At 45.6% G+C, this 22,384-nt stretch overlaps 2 protein-coding genes across 9 annotated transcripts in view; both read left to right on the top strand.

Annotated features, from left to right (window-relative positions):
* Positions 1–1,087, top strand: part of CDC16 (cell division cycle 16) — a 37,342-nt gene extending 36,255 nt beyond the window's left edge. For 2 of the 4 annotated variants that reach the window (XM_059144653.1, XM_059144648.1), the window contains exon 19: positions 485–1,087. The gene's annotated coding sequence lies outside the window, so the exon portion shown is untranslated. The remainder of the gene's footprint in view (positions 1–484) is intronic. The other 2 variants (XM_059144651.1, XM_059144649.1) reach the window with 2 other exon arrangements.
* Positions 1,088–1,470: 383 nt separating this feature from the next.
* Positions 1,471–21,604, top strand: UPF3A (UPF3A regulator of nonsense mediated mRNA decay). Of its 5 annotated transcripts, none has more exons than XM_059144655.1 (10): positions 1,475–1,718; positions 2,268–2,374; positions 3,395–3,501; positions 7,502–7,600; positions 7,725–7,835; positions 11,010–11,065; positions 11,155–11,301; positions 16,251–16,399; positions 17,561–17,858; positions 20,459–21,604. In XM_059144655.1, the coding sequence occupies exons 1-10, from the start codon at positions 1,512–1,514 to the stop codon at positions 20,609–20,611; spliced, it is 1,434 nt and encodes a 477-aa protein (XP_059000638.1). In that variant the 5' UTR covers positions 1,475–1,511; the 3' UTR covers positions 20,612–21,604. The 5 variants fall into 5 exon arrangements, 4 of the variants coding, with proteins under 4 accessions (XP_059000640.1, XP_059000638.1, XP_059000639.1 ...); XM_059144656.1 differs by having other exon boundaries at positions 1,476–1,718; positions 11,155–11,313; positions 17,561–17,673; positions 20,459–20,595; XM_059144654.1 differs by having other exon boundaries at positions 1,477–1,718; positions 11,155–11,313.
* The last annotated feature ends 780 nt before the right edge of the window (positions 21,605–22,384 follow it).

Below are 22,384 nucleotides of genomic sequence, written 5' to 3'. Positions count from 1 at the left end.
AATGTATTCTGTATACATCTAACTTAAGCCAAGGCAGAAAGATAATGGCTTGTGTCCTTGAGATTTCGAATTGCTGACTCCAGGAGGTCTTTCAGTAAGGCTTTGTACATTTGACGAGTCCAAATGCAGCTGTTAATGATTCTGGAGCCCAGCATCCAGGCTGTTCTGTTTCAGGTTACCACAGTGAATGTCGGTTTAATGCAGTGATAATGCACTTGCACTTTAGACTCAAATGCGGAGGTTTTGAGTTTTCATCTTTATTTAATGACTTTTTGGTTTCTTTGTCAGAGATCACATGTGCTTATTGTTAGGCTTCTCCTCTTTAACTAGGGCTAAAACATCAAATGAATTTAAAATAGTAATTTTTAAAATAGATAAAAATTAAGGTATTTATTAATACTGTTTTCACATTTATTTTGCCTTCCAGACCAAAATATTTCTTTGTGTAATTTCTTCACTGATCATGTGGTATGATTTTTTTTAGGTGTCTGAAAAACCACAGTCCTGATAAAGGAGCCATTACCATATTGTCAGTGCTTTAAGAAATAAAAGGCAGGAGCCAAGCTGTTTTTCAGATCAGCAGTTAATGCCAATGTTTAGGCTTCAGAGAGTGTCAGAGAAAGGTAATGTGTAGTCGTACTGTCCCGTAGTTTTTCATTACTGTCCAATTTTGTACTCTTACAATGGTAGCTTCCTAAACAGGCATCCTTCTTGCCAACCTCAACGTGACTGTGCTGCTGCTTCCAGAGCAATATGGTACCCACTGCCCTACCAGTTCGATGTGCTCCCGAGGAAAATGTGACCAGCATTTACTCCAGGACCACATTCACGTGTGGCAGAGTTAACCTGCTTTATTCGTTCACTTTATTCTCCTGACATTTGGAGATTTTTTGGCTTTATTTTGTCTGTTGTTCTAAGTGTATGTGAAACGTTTTAACAGGCTTGGCGATGACGTCTAGGAAGCCAGATTTTGTGATGTACTTATTTCTTACATAAAATCTTAAGCTACCGTACAAGTATATTTCATTCACTAGGTCTTGACATTTGTATTAGTTTTAATTTTCAGAATAATTTCTTCAAACCGGAATTCTCAAATTCTGTGATTTTTTGAAAGCATTTCTTAGAACCTTGTTAATGAGGGGCAGCTGGGTGGCCCAGTCCGTCGGACGTCTGCCTTCGGCGGGGGTCTTGATCTTGGGGTCCTGGGATCGAGTCCCCCCTCCCCCGCCTTGGTGGTCACTGATTTCCCGCTGGCCGGCTACTGGGCGAGGCCTTCCCGCACCGAGCCGCTCCCGGACCGTCCCGAGACCCGCGTGCCCGCGCCCCTCGCGGCGCTCTGGCTCCGTGCACTCCGGGTCCGCCGCACGCCCGAGGCTCTGGGGCGTTGGGGGGGCGGGGGGGGTGGGGGGTGGACGTGGAGCATCATGGGCCGGGGGGAGGGACGGTGGCCCAGTTCTCGCGACATTTCGGCTCCGGGTGGGAGGCAGCGTTGACTCCGCAGCGGGTGCAAGATGCGCTCAGAGAAGGAGGGGGTGGGAGGCTCCGGGGCGGCCGTTGCCGCGCGGGGCCCGAGCGGGAGGGAAAAGGTGTCTGCTGTGGAAGTCCAGTTCCGCCGGGAGTCGCCGCGGCGGGAACCAGAGGTGCCACCAGCCTCGTCCTTCGGCTGTGGGGGCGGTACAAGCAAGCCTCGCGAGGAGAAGAAGACAGTTCTGAGCAAGGTGGGGGGGCAAGGGGCGGGGCAGGCAAGCCTCGCGATAGGAGGAGGGTCTTCAACAGGGTGGGTCGAAGCAAAAACGGAGAGGTGCGTGCAAACCTCGCGAGAAGAGGTGATCTTGAGCGGGGTGGGGCGGGGCCAAGGGGAGGCGGGATCCTCTGCCGGCGGGAGGCGGAGCTAAGGGTGGTGTGTTCCGGAGGCGGGTGAGCGCGCAAACCTCGCGAGAAGAGGGACGGTCTTGCGCGAAGGCGCGGAGGACTCGGGGTAGCCGAGGGGGCGAGGCTGTGCCTGCGGCTTCAGCACCGCGGACAGCGGACCGACGCGGGCCTTCTCCCGCCCGGCCCGACGCGGCCTTTCCTGGCGTGCGGAGGAGGAGCGGCGCCCGGGGCCGGCGGGTCCGCGCGGTGGTCCGGCCCGGTCCCGCGCACCGTCGTCGCGGCTCCGGAGACAGGGGCTCTGTGAGGCGCAGCCCTGCCGGCCGGCCGTGGCCGCGGCGGCGCGCGGACCTGTGGGCCTCCCCGGCCGCCGAGCCCCGCGTGCGTCGTCTCCTCAGGTGGTGATCCGGCGGCTGCCTCCCGGCCTCACCAAGGAGCAGCTGGAGGCGCAGCTGCAGCCGCTGCCCGCGCACGACTACTTCGAGTTCTTCACGGCCGACCTGAGGTGAGACGCGCTGGAGGGAGACGCGGGGCGGCTGCGGGGCGGCTGCGGGGCGCGGAAGCCGTGCCCGCGTCTGCCCGCCCGCGCCGGCCGGACCTGGGCTCGCTCGCTCGGTTCGCGCGGCAGAGCGTGCGGCTGCGGGGCGGGCGCCCGCGTCCCGGCTCGGACCCGCCCGCCGCCACCGCCGCCGCCGCCCCGCACCTCCGGCTTCTCGGGCTGCCCGTCACGCCGGGGAGGAGGGGGCGCCGAGGACGCCGCCGCCCGCCGCTTCTCTCCCGCGCAGAGCAGCCGACCTCGGGCTGGACGTCGCGCAGGGGCCGTCGGGGAGACGCGGCACGGGCGGGGAAGGCGGGTCTGGTGCGAAGGAGCCACGGGGGGACTTGCGGGGACCGAAGCTTGGGAAAACGGGTGCGGCCGAAGAGCAGGCGGTGGCCCCGCAGTGACGCGGGGCGCGGCCCCGGCCCCAGCGTTTACCTGGCTGCGCCCTCGGCACGTGCTTGTCTGAGCCTCCGTGTTCCCCTCCGTGGAATGGGCTGGAAGTTCCTGCCGACGAAGGAGGTGGGGTGTGAGGTCGGGGAGGCTTCGTTCGTGCGCCGCGCGCGTCGCGCGCCGCCGTGCAGGTCCCGCTCGAGCGCCTCACGGGGTGCGCGGGGTCGGCGGGGACTCCTAGGAGTGACCCGGCGCGGTGGTCCCCGGTCCGCATGTGTGCTGAGGGGTGACCTTGGAATGACCTTGCCTTTGGCTTTCAGCTGCTGCTTGGTAGGCAAGATACTGACCTTAAGCGTCTTTCCCAAGTCACTGAAAAGATCTCGGGTAATGTTTTCCTTATATTTTTGTGCGGGTTTTTGTGTGGGTTTTGCTTTGTTCTGTTTTGTTTTGTTGCTGAAGATGACGCGGATCCTACTTGGCTGAGAGGTGTTCTGTGGCACCGGTCTCAGTTTGTTGTGTCTGTCAAAGAGACGGAGCAACATCGAGAAGTCTTACGTGTTGACTAACTGTTCTCACTGTTCTCTCTCATTTCAGTCTTTATCCTCATCTTTACTCAAGAGCATACATAAATTTTAGAGATCCTGATGACATCCTTCTTTTTAGAGATCGTTTCGATGGCTATATCTTCATCGACAGTAAAGGTTGGATCTTTGGCTTTCTAAACTCTTTACTATGATCTCCGAGTCCGTGAATTAAGTTTTGCTGGAAATGTTTGTGAGTTATAATAAGTTCTCAGAAACCAGTGTAAAATAAGCGCATAATGTCAATTGTATTGCTGTGGTTGTGTGCTTACGTTGAAACTTAAGATACATAAACCAAAGGACTCCCATCCATTCCTTGTATCAGAGACAAGCCATATATATATATATATTAAGATTTTCATATAAGTGAGTCTTCTGGGTACGTGAACTTCACTTTCTTATGTTCCAAAACCAAGTCACTTTACTCTTGTGCAACAGAAATTTTCTAAAGTTTATTATTCAGTTACATTCCTGTCTTTTGAAACAGAGTCATTTTGGGGCACCTGGTGGCTCAGTGAGTTAAGCATGTGATTCTTAAGTCATCAGCTTCTGCATTTAATGAGGAGGCTTCTTAAGATTCTCTCTCTCTGCCCCACCTCCCACACTAAAATAAGTAAATTATCTTTTCATTTAAGATTTTATGTATTTGATAGAGAAAGAGCACGAGCAAGGGAATTAGTAGGCAGAGGGAGAGCGAGAAGCAGGCTCCCCACTGAGCAGAGAGCCCCATGCAGGGCTCGATCCCAGGACCGACCTGTGGTGAAGGCAGAGGCTTAACCGACTGAGCAGTCCAGCACCCGTAAAATAAGTAAACTTACATCTTGAAAAAAATTTTAAAAATAAGAATGTTAAACAGAATACTTCTCATAATTATACCATTACTGGACATGTAGGGGACTGTAATAACGAACTTAAGTTTCTGACTCCGTTGAACAGCATTGCCTGCTGAGACAGGGACATTTCCCTCTACTCTAAATGGTTCTGGTTCTCTGTGGTTTTTGGATCTTGCCTTTGTCTTCCTTCCCGTCAGACTGTCACCTGTTGTTGTCCGTTGTGACCAAGCCTCTACACCTGTAAGAGCGTATTCTCTGTATCTGCCTCACCAACCAAACTCCTCCCACTGCACCCAGCTCCACTGGTGATAAGTGTTTTCTTCCTCACTGAGAGCCAACAAAATACCCTTCAAGAGTGACTAGGCTGAGGCCAAGGGTAGTCTTTCCTGTAAGGAGAAGCAGATCTAATCTTGAACTAGTCAATGTTTGTGTTGAATCCTTCTTTATTCAAGTGCCTTTTTCCTTTATTTTTCAAAAAGTTATGGTAAAGATAACATAAATTTATCATCTTAGTTTTTTTTTTTTTTTTAAGATTTCATTTATTTGAGAGAGAGCACACACGTGCGAAGGGAGAAGCAGAAGCGAGGGAGAGAGACAAGCAGACTCTGCGCCCGAGTGCAGAGGCCAGTGCCTCAATCCCACGATCCTGAGATCATGACCTGAGCCCAAACCAAGAGTCAGATGCTCTATGTGCTCAGCTGACGGAGCCACCCAGGCATTCCTCACAGTTCAGTCGTGTTAAGTACATTCACACTGTTGTGCAGCCCATCTCCAGAACTCTCTTCATCTTACAAAACTAAAACTCTGGACTCTTTTTAAATAATTCCCCACCTCTCCCCGACCCCTAGCCCTTGGCATTCTTCTTTCTTTCTTTCTTTCTTTCTTTTTTTTAAATGAATTTCCTAGTCTACATACCTCATATAAGTGGAATCAAATAGCATTTCTCTTCTTGTGACTGGCTTAGTTCATATCACATGGTGTCTTCTATGTTCACCCATACTGTAGCATGTCTCAGAATTTCCTTTTTAAGGCTGAATAATACTTTACTGTGGGTATATGCCACATGTTGTTTCTGTCAGTGGACACGTTGGTTGCTTCCAGCTCTTTGCTGTTAGGAATAGTGCTGCTGTGAACATGGTGTACAAGTATCTCTTTGAGACTCTGCTTTTAGGTTTTTTGGGTATAACCATAGTGGAATTGTTAGACCATATAGTAAGTATGTTTTTAATGTTTTGAGGAACTGCCATACTGTTTTCCTTAGAGGCTACTTCATTTTGTACCCTCACCGTCTGGGCATGAGGCCTCCAGTTTCTCCTCCCACTACTGCTGTTTGCTGTTTCTTCAATAGCAGACCTCATAATAAGTATGAGATAGCATGTCACTGGGATTTTGACTTGTGTTTTCTTAATGCTTAGTGGTTTTGAGTATCTTTGTGTGCTTTTTGGTCGTCTGTATGTCTTTGGAGGAAAGCCCATGTTTAAATTGAGTTGTTTCTTGTTAAGTTGTAGATTTTTTTTGTTTTTTGTTTTTTGGTTTTTTTTTGGTATATATTATAGATCGTAACCCCTCATCAGATGCATGATTTTTTTTCCCCACTCCATAGGTAGCCTTTATATTCTGTTGATTGTATTCTGTGACAGATGGTTTTAATGTGATGTGGTCCAGTTTTTCTGTTTTTACTTTAGTTGCCTGCACTTTTGATGTTACATCTAAGAAATCTTTGCCAAATTCAATGTCAAGCTTTTCCTCCATGTTTTCTTCCAAGGGTTTTATAGTTTTAGGTCTCATGTTTAGGTGTTTGACCCATTTTGAGTCAGCTTTTGTCTGTGGTATCTGGTAAGAGTCCAGCTTCATTCTTTTGCATGTGGATATCCAGTTTCTTGAGCAGTATTTTTTTTTTTTTTTTAACGATTCTATTTACTAGAGAGAGCATGCACGTAATCGAGAGAGAGAGAGATAACATGAGCAATATGAAGGGCAGAGGGAGAAGCAGACTCCACAGCGAGCAGGGAGCCTGACACAAGGTTTGATCCCTAGACTCTGGGACCATGACCTGAGCAGAAGGCAGACACTTAACTGACTGAGCCACCCAGGTGCCCTCCAGCAGTATTTGTTAAAGAAGACTGTCCTTTCCCTATTGAATAGTCTTGGCACCCTCATGGAAAACCATTTGATCATGTATGTGAGGGTTTATTTCTGGGCTCTCTGTTCTAATCCATCAGTCTGTTTCTTCTTTTATGCCTGTACCATACTGTTTTGATTACCATAGCTTTGTAAGAAGTTTTGAAGTCAGGAAGTGTGTCAACTCCTACTTAGTAAATATCTATGTACTAGTCGTGTGGGTGCAGCAGGGGATCAGGCATTGTTCCTGTCTGTCCAAAGCCCTGCTCTCCTGCTGGTCCTTGACTTTCTTCTGAATAGTTAAGGTTAACACAAAATTATTGTCCAGATAAAAAAGAGTTGCAATATCATCGTCACCTGACCATTCCTGACAAGGATAAAGGATTCAGTACTGACATGGAAGTGTTCCATCAGTTAAGTAAATAGTGAATGTTTCTCGTTATGTTCCTGAACCCCACTCCCATACACCCACACGTAATAACCAAATCAGTTTCTCTTGGCTTTTGTTCTGAACTTTTCTGTTTGAAGCAAACCTTGTCTGAGTATTGGGTGTCCCCTCTGAGGCCCCTCTTTTAGCCAAGTATCTCTTCTAAGCGTAATAATTCCCTTGAACTCCTATAACAGATTGATGATTTGAATTAACCTTTTAAAATTAAAAAAAAAAAAATGTGACTAAGGAACCTAGTTAAAGGAATGCTATGATAAACTCTTCAGGAATGGAGAGAGGGTTTATTGACATTTTAAGGTATGCAGCTTGATGAATTTTGAATGCATTCAACTACTACTGCAACATGAGAAATCATTTTCTTTAATAAGTAAGTACTCGTCCTTTGTTCATATTTGGAGTTTGATATGCTAAGTTTGCAGGTACTTGAAAATAATAGTTTAAATGTAATGTTGTTATGGTCAGTCTTTAAAAAAGCTAGATCACGGGGCACCTGGGTGACTCGGTCAGGTAAGCATCTGACTCTTGGTTTTGGCTCTGGTCTCAGGGTCATGGGATTGAGCCCCATGTTGGGCTCTGCTGGGTATGGAGCCTGCTTAAAATTCTCTCTCCCTCTCCCTCCCCATCTCCCCCCAAAAAAGAAAGAAAGCTAAATCATTATTTTCCAAAATGAATATAGTGGAATTTTAGAGTGGTTTTTGCAATTTGTTTTCTGTTAAAGGCCTAGAATATCCTGCGGTGGTAGAGTTTGCCCCATTCCAGAAGATAGCCAAAAAGAAAATAAAGAAAAAAGATGCCAAAACTGGAAGCATTGAAGACGGTGAGTCCCTTTACAAAGGCTGCATTATGAAACCGCCAGAGTAAATACACCTATCAAATAGAATTCCTCTCCCATATGTGGGAAGGAACATGTTTCTTTTCTTTTTTTCTTTTTTAATTTACAGATCCAGAATATAAGAAGTTTTTGGAAACTTACTGTGTGGAGGAAGAGAAACCTAATGCCAATCCTGAAACTCTCCTGGGAGACATAGAAGCAAAGACTAGAGAACTTATTGGTCTGTTTGCTCATTTCTTCTCTTTACTTGACTGAGCTATATATTTACTTCCTTTTCAGGATTATTTAAAAATTCACACTTGTGACAGGCTTAGCAGGGATGTAGAGTGTTTTCCGGTTGTAAAAAATTATGGCAACCTGGAAAAATATTTCTGAGCATCTGTCCAGTCCACTAAGGGAGAGCACCAGAGGTTTTAGTTCCATTTATTTGTTCACAGTTATGATGCTCTCAGGTGAGGAGTGGAGAATGGAGTTTTATATTTTGTAGCAGCTGGTTTACTGCGTGTGTAGTGCAAAGGATCTTTTAATCGCTAAAGTTAATATTTATAAAAATCTGCTTAGCATGCATGTGACTATTTTTGGTCAGCACATGTTGAGTGGATACTGACTCAGCCTAGGTGTGCAGAGTGAGCATGAATGGGACACATGAGGCCTGTGCTGTCAGGTATCTGCCCTGCTCGTGGGGAAAACTGAAGTAAACACCTGCAGCAGTAATCAGGCTTTAAGCCAGGGCATGTCCGTGTGATCAGTGCCACAGTGTGATGAAACAGTCCTGGGAGGGAGAGCCCTCTGAGAGAAGCCCTGCTAAGACATGGAAGGAGAAGGGGCTAGAGACAGCTGGAAGCTGAGCTGCGGGCCTGTAGGAACAGGAACAGGGTCGGGGGCAGGTGGGGAAGAGATTTGGAGTTTGGGAGATAGCTGAGACTGCTAAGGGAGCCTGATTAGTTTTCCCGTGTCACTCCAGGCATCACTCCAGACACTCCATGCCTGAGGAAACACCAGGCTTTGGGGAGTGTGGGGAGACTTTGCTCCCGTCCAGGGAGGGCTTCTTACACTAGCTGGCAGAGTCTGCATATGCTCTGGCAGATTAGGTGTGGGAAGAAAGGAAACAGAAAGAATTCAGGCCTCCAGGAGCTTGACTTGAACGGATCAGTGGGTGGAGGCACCATTACTGGCAGGGCAGACTGGGGAGGGAGGAAACACTACTGGAAGTGAGTCAAGAGATCACTGTAGAACATGTTAAATTTAAGAAGAGCAAAAAAAAAAAGCAGCTTAGAAATTATTTATAGTACTTCCCCCCCCCCCCACCCCGCCACCCTGCACCTTGCTGTAAATTCTCTTGTACAGGATAACCACAGAAAAGGACCAGGGTCTTCCAGTTCTGGGCAGTTTTGAGATAGTCCTTGGTGGCCAGACACCCCCCACACTGGAGGGATATCCTCTCCCTTCCCCAGCCCCTTTCCCAGTGCCTGGTGCACAGTAGGTGCATTGTAGTGTTTTATGGGATAAGTAAGTGTTATTCACAATTAGTAGCCCAGAATGAGGCTGTGGAGCTTTGTTTCTGTGATCCTGTTTGCCCATCAAAGTTTGGATCTTAATCCGGCAATTCAAGGCAAATTGCCCTTTTCTTAAATTTTGGCCTTAGAATCCAGTAAGTGATCTAGTCAGAGCAATGAGGGTTGGAAATACTAACTTCCATAATTGAAATTCCATAATTTCCTTTTATTAATTTAATAAATGGAAATATTAGTTCCCTCTGAAGCTGCAGGTTAATGCAGTGGCATAGCAGGGTCTGTAGAGCAGACAGACCTGGACTCAGCTTCCTGCCCTGAGACTTAGCATCCCCGTGTCCTCCTAGGTCATCGTGACAGTGCCCAGGATGCAGCAGCTGTCTGTAAGTGGTAACAGTTAGGTTGTTAGTTAAATTAGCATTGTATTACATGGCCAGGCACCTTCTCTTTAACAAATGATACATTTTTATGGTTTGTAAAGCACTTTCTAATACAGGGTCTCATTTACCCTTTTCCTATTCATCCTTTGGGGTAACAAGGCAGGTAGTTCATTGGCGAAGGGAGTAGATGGTGGCGTCTTGTCAGCTCCTCCAGTCACCCGGCGAGGTCTTGTTCCTGCTCTTTGCCGACAAGTCCCAAACTCCCATGGTGCAGAGCAAGAGTCCTCCCTAATTTGAGGCAACTGCCTGTTCCAGAGGGCATAAGCTGTGCTCATCCTGAACCAGAGTTCTTGATTAGCATAGGAGACGTCCAGGGAGGTAATGGGCTCTTCTTGGCCTCTGCACCTGTGATGAAATGTGGACATTTACACAGCCCTAAATCTGGGGCAGAGCTTTCCTGGCAGAAGCCATATGACACATTATGTCAAGGTGTTTAGGAGTCCTTAATTCCAAGTTAAGAATCCCTGCCCAGGGCTCTTTTATAGAATTCCTGATTAATTCCTGATCCTCAGAATTCGAGAAATGCCATGGCCAGTCTTCAAGTGCATCCAGGGATTCTTCTTTCCCTCATTTAATCTAAGGTCTTGAAAGAGCTGTGGAAGAGACCTACACCATCTTCCACCTTCCCACCTGCATTGTGAGCCACTGCCATGGAGAATACATGTTTCTCAAAACCACTCTCCCCAAGAGACTGCCTTGAGGCCCACCATATTTGGTATTTGGGCACCAAATTCCAGGGCAGATCAGATACATCCGGGGCATGAAAGCTGAGCATTGAGTTTGAGTTTACAGAGAGATTATTCCTGGGTGGTTAGTGTTGCTTAGATGAAGTACCCTGTGGGGTCACTGTCTAAACTTTTACATCTGGTTATTTTGGTTTGTGGAGTGTATACAAGAGATGACAAGAATCTACATTGTTTAACATCATTGTCTGGAAAGCAGAAAAGGAAGAAATTTCCAGAATATGTGTTGAATCAAAGTGAATCTATAACCAGGTTATGTAATGTTTTAAAATATCCGCAAAAATGGGAAGATGCTCATAGTGTTTGGGAAGTCTAATGTGTGGTACTCATTCTTCTTTTTTGCTTTTATAGCATCTTTGTAAGTAATATGGAGACTCCCTTGAGAATCAGGAATTCGTTGCCTACTATTTGTAGAGTTGTCAGTCCCTCCAAATGACTTGACTTTATAGTGATGAAGTAGGAACTCCCCCCAATACAATGTATGCTCATCTAAATTTTATTTATTGGTTTATAAGATTATATTTTTAAGTAGTCTCTGCACCCAACATGGGGCTTGAATTTACCACCTCGAGATCAAGAGTCGCATGCTCTTCCGAAATAGCCAGGCTGACTAAAGATTAAATTGGAAACAAGTATTTAAGATGAAGAAAAGAAATCTTATTTTAAAGTTCAATACTATATTATAATTTTTGTGTTTTAGCTAGAAGAACCACACCTCTTTTGGAATATATTAGAAATAGAAAATTAGAGAAGCAGGTAGGTCCACCCTTCACCTGATGAGGACCCTTCCTGTCCCTGCCGTGTCCCCAGAGATAATTGATACACACGCTTTTCCACATCTCTAGAGGATTCGAGAAGAGAAGCGAGAAGAGCGAAGGAGAAGGGAGCTGGAGAAGAAGCGTTTACGGGAAGAGGAAAAGAGAAAGAAGCGAGAAGAGGAGAGGTGTAGGAGGAAAGAGGCAGACAGACAGAGGAGAGCTGCTGAGAGAGAAGTAAGGATTAAGGTAATTTTGAGGAAACCGCTCGTTTCTTTTTTCCAAAGCTAGTTCTGCTACAGTTGTGCTTTTCAAGTATTTAGCTCTTCCAATTTGTATGGACATTTTCAGTTAGCCTCCGTTTGCTATTATGGTTCCATTTCTCTGCAGTACAGCAGTGGTTCTCAACTGTATTCCCTGAGCCCTGGGGGTTCCTTGGACATACTGTTGGGGAGGAGGCCCGGCCTCTTGGGTGTGATGGCAGCACTTCATCCAAAGGAACCCCACACTTACTTGTCACAGATTGGGCTTCTGCTTACATTTTCTTTTAGAGAAAAGACTCCCTGCCTAAAATGCACACATTTGGAAACTGCTGGCTCAGTGTATACTGGCCTTTCTACGTGAAGGTTCACTCTTGGGATTGGGTTTTACCTTTTTTTTTTTTTTTTTACAGTACCAGCTGTGGTTTCTCTTGCCCAATTTCTCCTTTGACTAATGTGTTCATTTAGAAGGGTGGTTTAGTGCACAGAAGTAGTTCTTCCCCATGTAAAATAGGGTGCTCCAGTGTGAGTCCCCCCTCCTTGTTAGTATCTGCTCAGGTGACCTTAACAAACCTAGATTTCAACCTAATACGTATTTTCCTTCATTTCAAGAAGGCTTTGAAGTACTTTTAGGGGTTTATTACAATTGTATCTTAGAAAGAAAATAACAGATCAGGACTTGAGGGAAGATAGAGTAGAAAGGGAGAGGATGGGGAAGAGGCCAGAGTCGGCATAACTGGGCCACAGTTTAGTTTCTTTTTTATGTATGTATATTTTACTCAGTTAACATATAGTGTATTGTGTTTCAGAGGTCGAGGTCGGGGATTCATTCGTCTTAAATTACACCCAGTGCTCGGTGCATCCGCTGCCCTCCTCACTGCCCATCCCCCGGTAGCCCTCCCCACCCCTCCCCTGCAGCGGCCCTCAGTGTGTTTCCTATGATATTCTCTTATGGTTTGTCTGCCTCTCGGATTTCATCTTGTTTTATTTTTCCCTCTCTTCCCCGTGATCTTGTTTTATTTCTTAAATTCCGCATATGAGTGATACTATGTAATCATATGATCATTGTCTTTCTCTGATTCACTTATTTCATTCAGCGTAATACCCTCCAGTTCCATCCACATTGTTGTAGATGGCAAAAATCTCATTCTTTTTGATGGCTGCATAGTATTCCATTGGAGATAGATATTTTCATGCATATATATATGTATATATAAACATGTATTCATGTATACATATATTGAATGTATGTATGGATATATATGAATATATAAATATACATATATTAATGTATATATACATGTATATATAACATATACATGTGTATATAAACATGTATACATGTATATTGAATGTATATATGAATACATATGATTATATAAATGTGTGCATATATTCATATAATGTATACGTGTATATAAACATGTATACTTGTATATATGTGTACATACATACATACGTGTATATATATTTGTTTTACATCTTTATCCATCATAGATTAGTTTCTGATGTGCTTGATGGGAAACAGTTTCATTATCTGTGAGGAACAACATGCCATTTCTTCAAGCTTTTTTCTAGGCCTTTGCTTCTAAATCAGTTTCTCCTGGTCACATGGGGCTCACTAGCTGGAGGGATGTCTGATATACAAATCATTTTGAGAATTAAAATTTTTTTAACCTGAAAAATAAAATCCGTGAAGAAATGCTACAAGAGTTTGTGTTAATATCATAAAAATGACAGCTGCAGAGAGAGAGCTTCATGGCTATTTTTAACAATAAAGAAAACTATTATATAAGCAACCCAGCTGTTTTTATTTTCCTCTGAGGACTCTAAAACTAAGTAATGAGCTTAAGTTGAAGTAGGAAGTTAGTTTACCAAAGTTACAAAAAAAATTCCTGAATATACACATCGTATAGGAAATAGATTACATTATTAACAAAGTTGTGTGATTTTTTTTTTTAAGATTTTATTTATTTATTTGACAGAGAGAGAGATCACAAGTAGGCAGAGGCAGGCAGAGAGAGAGGAGGAAGCAGGCTGCCCGCTGAGCAGAGAGCCCGATGCGGGACTCGATCCCAGGACCCTGAGACCATGACCTGAGCCGAAGGCAGCGGCTTAACCCACTGAGCCACCCAGGCGCCCCTTGTGTGATCTTTTTCACAAAACTTATGAAAAACAGATGTGGGCTGGGTGGACGCACAGAAAACAGGGCATCTGCTTCCACCTCCTCCAGTGCCTGGCTCCGCCCCCTCCCTCTTACCTCCTTCCCCCACTTTCCCCTCCCTCCCTGTCTCCTCCTCCCTTTGCCAGTCTGATTTCACGCTAGGCTTCTGCTTGCTTCCTTCCACCGGGAGCTTTCTCCCAACACTTAAGTGTTCTTTTTTTTTTTTTTTTTTTTTAATATTTTATTTATTTGGTAGAGAGAGCGATCACAAGTAGGCAGAGGGGCAGGCAGAGAGAGAGAGAGAGGAGGAAGCAGACTCCCTGCTGAGCAGAGAGTCCGAATCGGGGCTCGATCCCAGGACCCTGAGATCATGACCTGAGCTGAAGGCAGAGGCTTAACCCACTGAGCCACCCAGGCGCCCCAACACTTAAGTGTTCTTAAAAGTGTTTCCTCATCCTTTCTCCATAGAGAGACCTCCCTGAACCCCTTGAGAAGCCATCACTCCTCACCCTACATCTCTCTGTCCTTTTTTTCTTTTTGGTAGATGTTTGTAGCATGACACCTAAGAATATCTGGTTCACTTTTTTTCTATTTTGTTACTGCATACTCCCCTCCCCCCATGGCGACCACTGACTCAGCTAGAACGTCCTGTGAGTTCCTTCATGGTGGGCACTTGTCTCTTATTCACAACTATATTCCTAGTACCCGACATAGTCTTTTTCCCCCGTTCCTGGCACATAGCTCTTAAAATCCTTGCCATCTCCGGAGTGTCTTCCATATGCCAGTGAGATGACAGGTGGCTGAGGCCATGGGTACCTTCAGATGTCTGAAGTGGGGACAGGTTTGTGTAACCCGACATTAATTCCAGCTAGCTAGTGTCAAACTGAATAGAATTATAGGACGCCCAAGTCTGTGTTGGAGGGCTGGAGAAATGGTGTTGGAAAGGACACCACACATTTGGTTTCAGAGGTGTTGGAGGTAAAAACGATTCACAGGTGCACAAAATTATTTGTTGGATGGATGGGTGGAAACAAACTATTACACTTCCCTGTGGTTTACTTTTATTACCAGCATATGTTACCTTTTTAATTAAAAAGTATGTCGGATGGGGCGCCTGGGTGGCTCAGTGGGTTAAGCCGCTGCCTTCGGCTCAGGTCATGATCTCAGGGTCCTGGGATCGAGTCCCGCATCGGGCTCTCTGCTCGGCGGGGAGCCTGCTTCCTCCTCTCTCTGCCTGCCTCTCTGCCTACTTGTGATCTCTCTCTGTCAAATAAATAAATAAAATCTTTAAAAAAAAAAAAAAAAAAAAGTATGTCGGAGCACCTGGGTAGCTCAGTTGTTAAGCGTCTGTCTTCAGCTCAAGTCATGATCCCAGGGTCTTGGGATTGAGCCCCACATCGGGCTCCCTGTTCTGTGGGGAGCCTGCTTCTCCCTCTCCCACTCCCTCTTCTGTGTTCCCTCTCTCACTGTGTTTCTCTCTGTCAAATAAATAAATAAAATCTTTAAAAATATATATATGTCAATAGGGGTGCCTGAGTGGGTCATTCGGTTTAGTGTCTGCCTTTGGCTGCGGTCATGATCCCAGGGCCCTGGGATCTAGCTGCAAGTAGGGGCTCCCTGCTCAGCGGGGAGTCTGCGTCTCCTTCTACCTGCCACTCCCTCTCCATGTGTGTGCACTATTGGATAAATAAATAAAACCTTAAAACATAAATATCAATAGATATCTGAAAGGAGATGTTTAAATTCACAGACCCCACAGGCAGAAGAAGAGCATGTACATTAGCATAGTGCACATCTGTGATGAGAAACAAATTTCCATATTTGGTCTTCCCTTTTCTGTTTCATTCTTTTTTTTTTTTTAAGATTTTATTTATTTGACAGACAGAGATCACAAGTAGGCAGAGAGGCAGGCAGAGAGAGAGAGAGAAGGAAGCAGGCTCCCTGCTGAGCAGAGAGCCCGATGTGGGACTCGATCCCAGGACCCTGAGATCATGACCTGAGCCGAAGGCAGCGGCTTAACCCACTGAGCCACCCAGGCGCCCTTAAATGAACTCATATAGTTGAAATTTATCTGTGTGTAATTTTGCTATAGTACAATTTAAAATATGCTCATTTTTATAAGTTAGAAAAAAATGTTCAGAAGTATGCCTTCTACTTTTGTTTTATAAACTGACTTACCTGTGGCACTTGAATTTCAAAGAGTAAAGTATGCAGAGAATTGGGAGAAGGCCCAGATTCAAAGACAACAACCTGCTCAGGCTGATTAAAGTAAGAATAAGACGTGTTTTCAAAAAGGTTATTCTAAAAGTCATCGGTATAGAAGCAACATTTTAAACAATATATTTTTACATATTACAAAAGCAGCACTTGTTCATTTTAGAAAAAACTAGAACTTGGTGACAAAAGGAAAGATCATTGCAGTTCCACCACCGCCTAAAAATCATCACTATTAACACAGTGTTGCCAGCATTGGATGTTTCTCTGTGTGTATAAACATAGAGACCAGGACATTCATTTGTTAATAAGAGCATCTTCTCATCACATTAGCTGTCCTAAATTGTTCTTCATAACTATAGTATTTCATTGACTGAATGTTCCCCTCAGTATTTAACCAAAAACCTGATTGCTGCATCTTTAGCTTACATTTTTTTGCTATCCAGACATTTGCACTCAATGTTGTTTTCTATTTTTAATTATTATTAAACATCCTCATTTATAAAATACTCCAAAAGTGACATTCTCCTGACATTATAATTTCTTAGCTTCTTAAGAAACCAGAAAAGGGGGAGGAACCAACTGAAAAGCCAAAAGAAAGAGCAGAGGAAGTGGATATCGGAGATGGAAAATGGGAGCCCTGTGCTGTCCTGAAGCCCACGCCCTTTGGGAGCTTGGTGGAGGAGCCCAGGGAAAAGTAAGCCCACGCTTCTGTTGCTTTGACCACGTGAAGGATCACAGACTGTCCTGTCTTGGCACAAGTGCTTGTATTTCATACTGCTTATGGAATTCAGGGGTTTTACCACGATACGCTCCTCCACACCTTTATTTCTCCTTGATCATACTAGGAGCTTAGTTCCTTTTATCTGCAGCTTCAAGTCTTCGAAGCAGGGACACAGCCTTCTCCTGGTTCCTTAGCTGTGCCTGCCCTGGCCTCTTCCTTTGGATTCCCGTTACCACCCTTTAGGTCTTGAGGATCTCCTTCGCACTCTCTTGTCCAAGTGCTGGGATTCTGAATGACTTCTTACTGTCTTTCTTCCACACAGACTTGTGATTAAAAAAAAGAAAAAAGTTTCCTTCTTTTTGGGGGTTCTGGTTTATTGGTTTGTTTGTAAAATTAATTCATACATGATTATGAAATCTGTGATCTGTTAGCACTGTGGTTTCTGCTGTTTGTATCATTGCTTATGATACTGTAGCAGTGCCTTTTGTCATGTTTCTGGCATGAATTTACATTTGCTTATGGATCTGTTTCTCCCCACCAATCCTGCTGCTTTTGTTTTGAGGGGTAGCCACAGATAGCATGTGAGGATTTTTACCTGTGGGTTGTGAAGGGAAAGACTTTAAGAACCAAAGGAGCTAAGCAGCCACTTATTTATATTTTGTGCATTTACCAGTGTAATTTTATATGTATAAAAAGGAGTAAATTTCAGTTAATTTGAGTTACACCTGAAGCAGAAACCAAGCCATCAGTATCAGCTCTGTGTCTTGATGGACGTGGACTTGGGCCACTAGGAAAGTCACTTGAGCCGTTTGGTCTCCTGGACTTTATCTGTAAAGGGGGGTGTTATATTTACTTTGGGGGGTTACTGAGAATTAGAAAACTAAGTACATATGCCTGTTAGGTATGTCGTTTAGGGTTAACAGTAGATACTGTGGTTACTATTATTGATTCATCTTTCAACAATTTTTTCTTGAATGCCTGTGCTGTGCCCATTACGCGCATGCCTGTGATGCGCTGACAAGCAGACTTCGGTATTCCCTGCCTCTTTGGTAACTTGTAGTCTGGATGGGAAGATAGGTACTCGACAAGCAGTATACCTAACTAAGGTTACTGAGAATTTGTATTGAATCACAGGTCACAGAATGACAGTGATAAAGAGCAAAGGGAGATGGAGAGAAGATTTCGAGAAAAAGAGCCTGAAACACAAAGATGCCACGTGGACGACAGCAGAAAGCACAGAGCTCCCTGTGAGTTAGACAAGTTTTCAAGGAGAAACGAAGAAGAGCCAAAATGGGGGAAAGGAGTCCCCCCAGACACAGGGAAGAAGGGGAACCAGGACAGTGGCGTCCCTGTGGAGGCAGCAGAGTGGCCCGGGAGAGAGCACAGGAGTGAAGGCGGCCCAGCACCCAAAGCAGAGCGCCTGGGAAACAAGGTTCTTTTGTTCGTTCATTCATCAGCTTTAAAAGTATAAACTGCACATCTGTAGGCTTACACCTGCTTTGCCAAACAGAAGTTCCTCTGTTTAGCCGAAACAGAGAAATCTACATTAGGAGTCTTGAGATTTCGGATCACACACTCTTAGACAGTGGAAAGTCTGCCCCTACTGGGTTCTGCACTCTCAGGGAGTGCATTGCCCAGGGGCTTGCATTTCATGACACTCTGGAGCTTTCTCTTACGCTACTAGTAACAAACTGGTTATCAGGAGACCGTCAGTGGCTCATAAATATGCGTCAGATACGTGTAGGTGGTGAAGGGTTGGAATTGTCCACTTAGTCCACCAAATGGCTTTCTTTCCCCTCAAGAGTTTGAGGTTAATTTTTATTCAGATCACATTGTTGCAGAGAAGCACTACTAATGGAGTCCCCTCCCTTTAGGGCCAGGCCCCATGATGCGACCAGTCCCCCACCACCCAATCGCATGATGATCGAGGGCTCCGAGGCTCTCCAGGCTGGTGTCCACACCCTCCTGCCACCCCATCCCTGACCGCAACAAGCACGCTGTCCTCTGTCTGCATGATTTTGTCATTTCAGTGGTGCTTTAGAAGTGGAAGCACACAATGTGTGACCTGAAATTGGCTTTCTCACTCAGCAGAATTCCCTTCAGATCCACCCAAGGTGTTGCTGGTGTCAGTAATGTGGTTTTTAAAAAAATATATTTGATAAAGACAGTGAGAGAGGAAACACAGGGGGGATGTGCAGGGGGAGTGGGAGAGGGAGAGGCAGGCCTCCTGCAGAGCAGGGAGCCTGACGCAGGGCTCGATCCCAGTTCCCTGGGATCATGACCTGAGCTGAAGGCAGATGCCCAACAACTGAGCCCCCTGGCACCCTGAGGGGAGCCGTCTGCAGCCTTGACTAACCACATCTGTATCACTCAGAGGTTTCTGTAGTTACCTGAAGTGCAGGAACAGCAGGTCTAGCCGTGGGTCTTTTGGGTAGAAGTTGTTTTTGAACACTGTGGCTCAGCTGCCTTCTGATGCGGCAGTGAGTGGTCTGTACTTGCATATCTTTAGGTGCTGGGCCTCCTCTCAATTAACTGTGAGGCTCTGGAGGAAATAAGGTGCCTTGTGCATAATGGCACCTTTTGCATGAGGCCTGGCTGGTCTCCGTCTGTGCAACCAGTGTTGTCCTGGTGAAAAAGCAGGACTGTGTGTGTTGGCCACAGGCAGGAGATAGCATGGGACCCCTGTACCCCTGTGTGCACAGGGATTCAGACCCGCTGCCCCCGCCCAGACCTCTCCCGCTCTCTTCACCGGCCAGGCTTCCACTAAGGGCAAAGGGCATGCCGGTAAATGCCTTGGTGGTGACTGGGGGGCCTGCGGGTGGGTAGAGGTGAGTTGGTGAGCGACATCTTGTGGGATGTGTCTGGGCCCCCAGGTGGCCAAGGGAAGGGGTGCAGGTGCAGGAGGCTCCCCTGAGCCAGGGGTTGGTTGGTCCCCCTCTCCTACAGGACAGAGCTGGCTGGCTTCCTGCTGGTGCTCCTGGTCCTTGACCTTCAGTGTCCCTTGGTCCTTCGCTAGCCTCATCCTCCTGGTGTCCTGAAACAGTTTAGTAGTATTTTACGCACTTTATTCTCTTTCAAAGATTTTATTGATTTATTTGACAGAGACACAGCAGGAGAGGGAACACAAGCAGGGGGTGTAGGGAGCAGGGAGCCCAACATGGGACTCGATCCCGGGACCCTGGATCATGACCCGAGCTGAAGGCAGACGCTCAGTGACTGAGCCACACAGACGTCCCTTTTACACACTTTATTCAAGCATTGTTGTGTTCCTCTACCTCAGAGTTCAGTCAGGTGGAGACAGTTCCGGAATAAGCCACATGGAAAGTGCTCTTTATAGATGTTATTAATTCGGCTCATGGTGGGGCGCCTGGGTGGCTCAGTGGGTTAAGCCTCTGCCTTTGGCTCAGGTCATGATCTCAGAGTCCTGGGATCGAGTCCCACATCGGGCTCTCTGCTCAGCAGGGAGCCTGCTTCCTCCTCTCTCTCTGTCTGCCTCTCTGCCTACTTGTGATCTCTCTCTGTCAAATAAATAAATAAAATCTTTAAAAAAAAAAAAAAAAAAAAAAAAAGAAAGAAAGAAAAATTCGGCTCATGGCCCTAAAAAGCCACCTCTGGCCATGCCTTGCTTTGTCTCAGGCTGAGTGTTTACCCTGCCTGATGAGTTGGAGGGGCTGAGACGTGTGTGCACACCTTCACCTCTCCACCCGGGAGGGGAACGCCAGGACTCCACTGGCTCTGGGGATGTTCTGGGTTTGAGCGTGACATTTTCCCAGATACTAACTTTACCTTCTTTCAGGTTATTTTAAATATTTACTGTCTTCCTTTTCATGGCTTTTTTTTTTTTTTTTTTTTTTTTTTTTACTTCAAAATGCCTGGTGTCTGAGATAGTGATGTGAAAAAGTTAGATTTTTAGCTGCAAGATGATTTGCTTTAGCTAATTAGGATCATCAGATCCTGGAAGTAGAGGCATTTTGCTCCCTCCTATATTCAGCCTTTGGAAGGGTAATTGCCCCCCCGCCTTTGTCCTGGCAGGACCGGCCAGCCTTGCAGCTGTACCAGCCAGGAGCTCTCATCCGAGCACGAGAAACTGGTGGGGGAGTCTCCATGGAGGGCCATGATGGGAGCAGGGGCGAGGCTGAAGATTCGGCGTGGGCTGGTTCCCAGAAGAGTGAAGAGGCAGGGTGAGTCAGCGCGCACGCTTGCTCGGAAGCTCCCATTCAGCGTTTTATGGGTTAGAAAGGGCATCCAGAAGTGTATCAATTAGCCTCGAGTAAAACTCGCAAGGTATACTTACTCCTTATAAAGAAATCAGAAACTAGAAATATAAATGTGGTATAGAAACATCTAGAAACCATTCTTAAGAAAGAAGCAATCTGTTAAAAAATTGAAAGTTGAGTTGTCATAGATCTTACCGTTTTTAGTTTAAACTAGTATATACTATTTAGCCAAAACAGAACAGATAATCTGTTTTGAAAAGTAGAAAGTATGATTAAAACAGGGAAGAAAATTAGTATTGTACCAGTGTGAACTCTGAAGCACTTGAAACATGTTGTGGGAATAACCTGTTCTTTGAGTTCTACACAGTTGTAAGTGATCTGTTGGGATCTGGATCTTGTGTGTGTGCGCATCACTGTAGTTTAAAAAAGGGGAGGGAGCCGCGCTCATGCCATTGTAAGCTGGTGATCCAGACACCTGTGCCCCGTGCCGGGAGCATTCTCTGGCGTCTGCGTGCTGTAGCCCCTAGGACAGGAGCGTTGCCACCATGTGAACCACAGCTTGAAGTATTGCCCCTTCAACAGTTTGGCCACTGACTTTATTCACAGTCTCCTGATGGGTGTGCAGCCCGTGGTGTATAACCGCTGTTACGTAAGGGCTGCTGAGGTAACATAAGGGCATTATTTGGGGACAGGAATAACTTAGGTACAGCATCTGGGGTTTTCCTTTTTGCAGTCTGAGGCCGTTTTATTTTTGAAAGGACTTAATGGAGCTTTCTGCAATTATGTGTTCACAGTATTTTTTAATGTTTGTGAAATTTTTAAACATTAATGTATTTTGGTACTATGCTTTGGACCACATATGAAATAATTTTAGTTGCTATGGATTTGAATTCCAGTTACAGTACTTTTCCTACATTGAATTTTACATAATAAAATATTGCTTTTCAAAATGTAGCTTTAATTACCTGAGTACTTTGTTGATTATTCTAACTAAATATGAAATGCTTATCAAAAAACTGAGAATTTGGGCACCTGATGGCTCAGGTCATGAACTTTGGGTCCTGCCATCAACCTCCGTGTCAGGCTCCCTGGTCGGTGGAGAGGCTGTTTCTCTTCCTGCCTCCACCCTGCTTGTGTTTTCTCTTCCTATCCCTGTTTCTCTCTCTCAAATAAGTAAATTAAATCTTAAAAAAATAAATAAATAAAATAAAAACAACCTGAGACTTACTCATTTATTGTTAAAGACATTTGGCTTTTGGACATATACTCTGTCCCATGGCATTGCTGTGCTCTTGCTCTTGACTCTGGGACTCCCAAGAATTTGGTGGGGGAGGGGTGAGAAGGACTTGCTGTGATGTAGTGACATCCATGTGACCCAGCACAGCCAGCACCGATGGAAAAGAGAGAGGTAGTAACTATTTTAGACTTTGCAGACTCTCTGGTCTCCGTTACAAGTTGTAAACTCTGCCATTAGGCAATACATAGTGGACAGGGCTGTGTTCCAATAAAATTTTCTTTACAAAACATGCAGTAGGCCGTCTGTGGACCGTAGTTTGCTGACTCCTACTTAGAGTATGGATCAGAGTGGAACTCCCAATGAGTGAGCCGCTGTGTTCTCAGTGCTTATTATATATAGGGCTTTGATCCGGAAACACAAGTGGAGCCAAGATGGGCTGAAGACTCAAGCACAAGACCTGAAAGCATAAAATTCCTGGAAAGAAACATAGAGGATTCGATCCTT

Source organism: Mustela lutreola, chromosome 13 (assembly GCF_030435805.1).
Source record: "Mustela lutreola isolate mMusLut2 chromosome 13, mMusLut2.pri, whole genome shotgun sequence".
In the NCBI taxonomy this organism is placed as follows: domain Eukaryota; kingdom Metazoa; phylum Chordata; class Mammalia; order Carnivora; family Mustelidae; genus Mustela; species Mustela lutreola.
The sequence above is the reverse complement of the archived record's forward strand: the minus strand, read 5'-3'. Positions and strand labels throughout refer to the sequence as shown.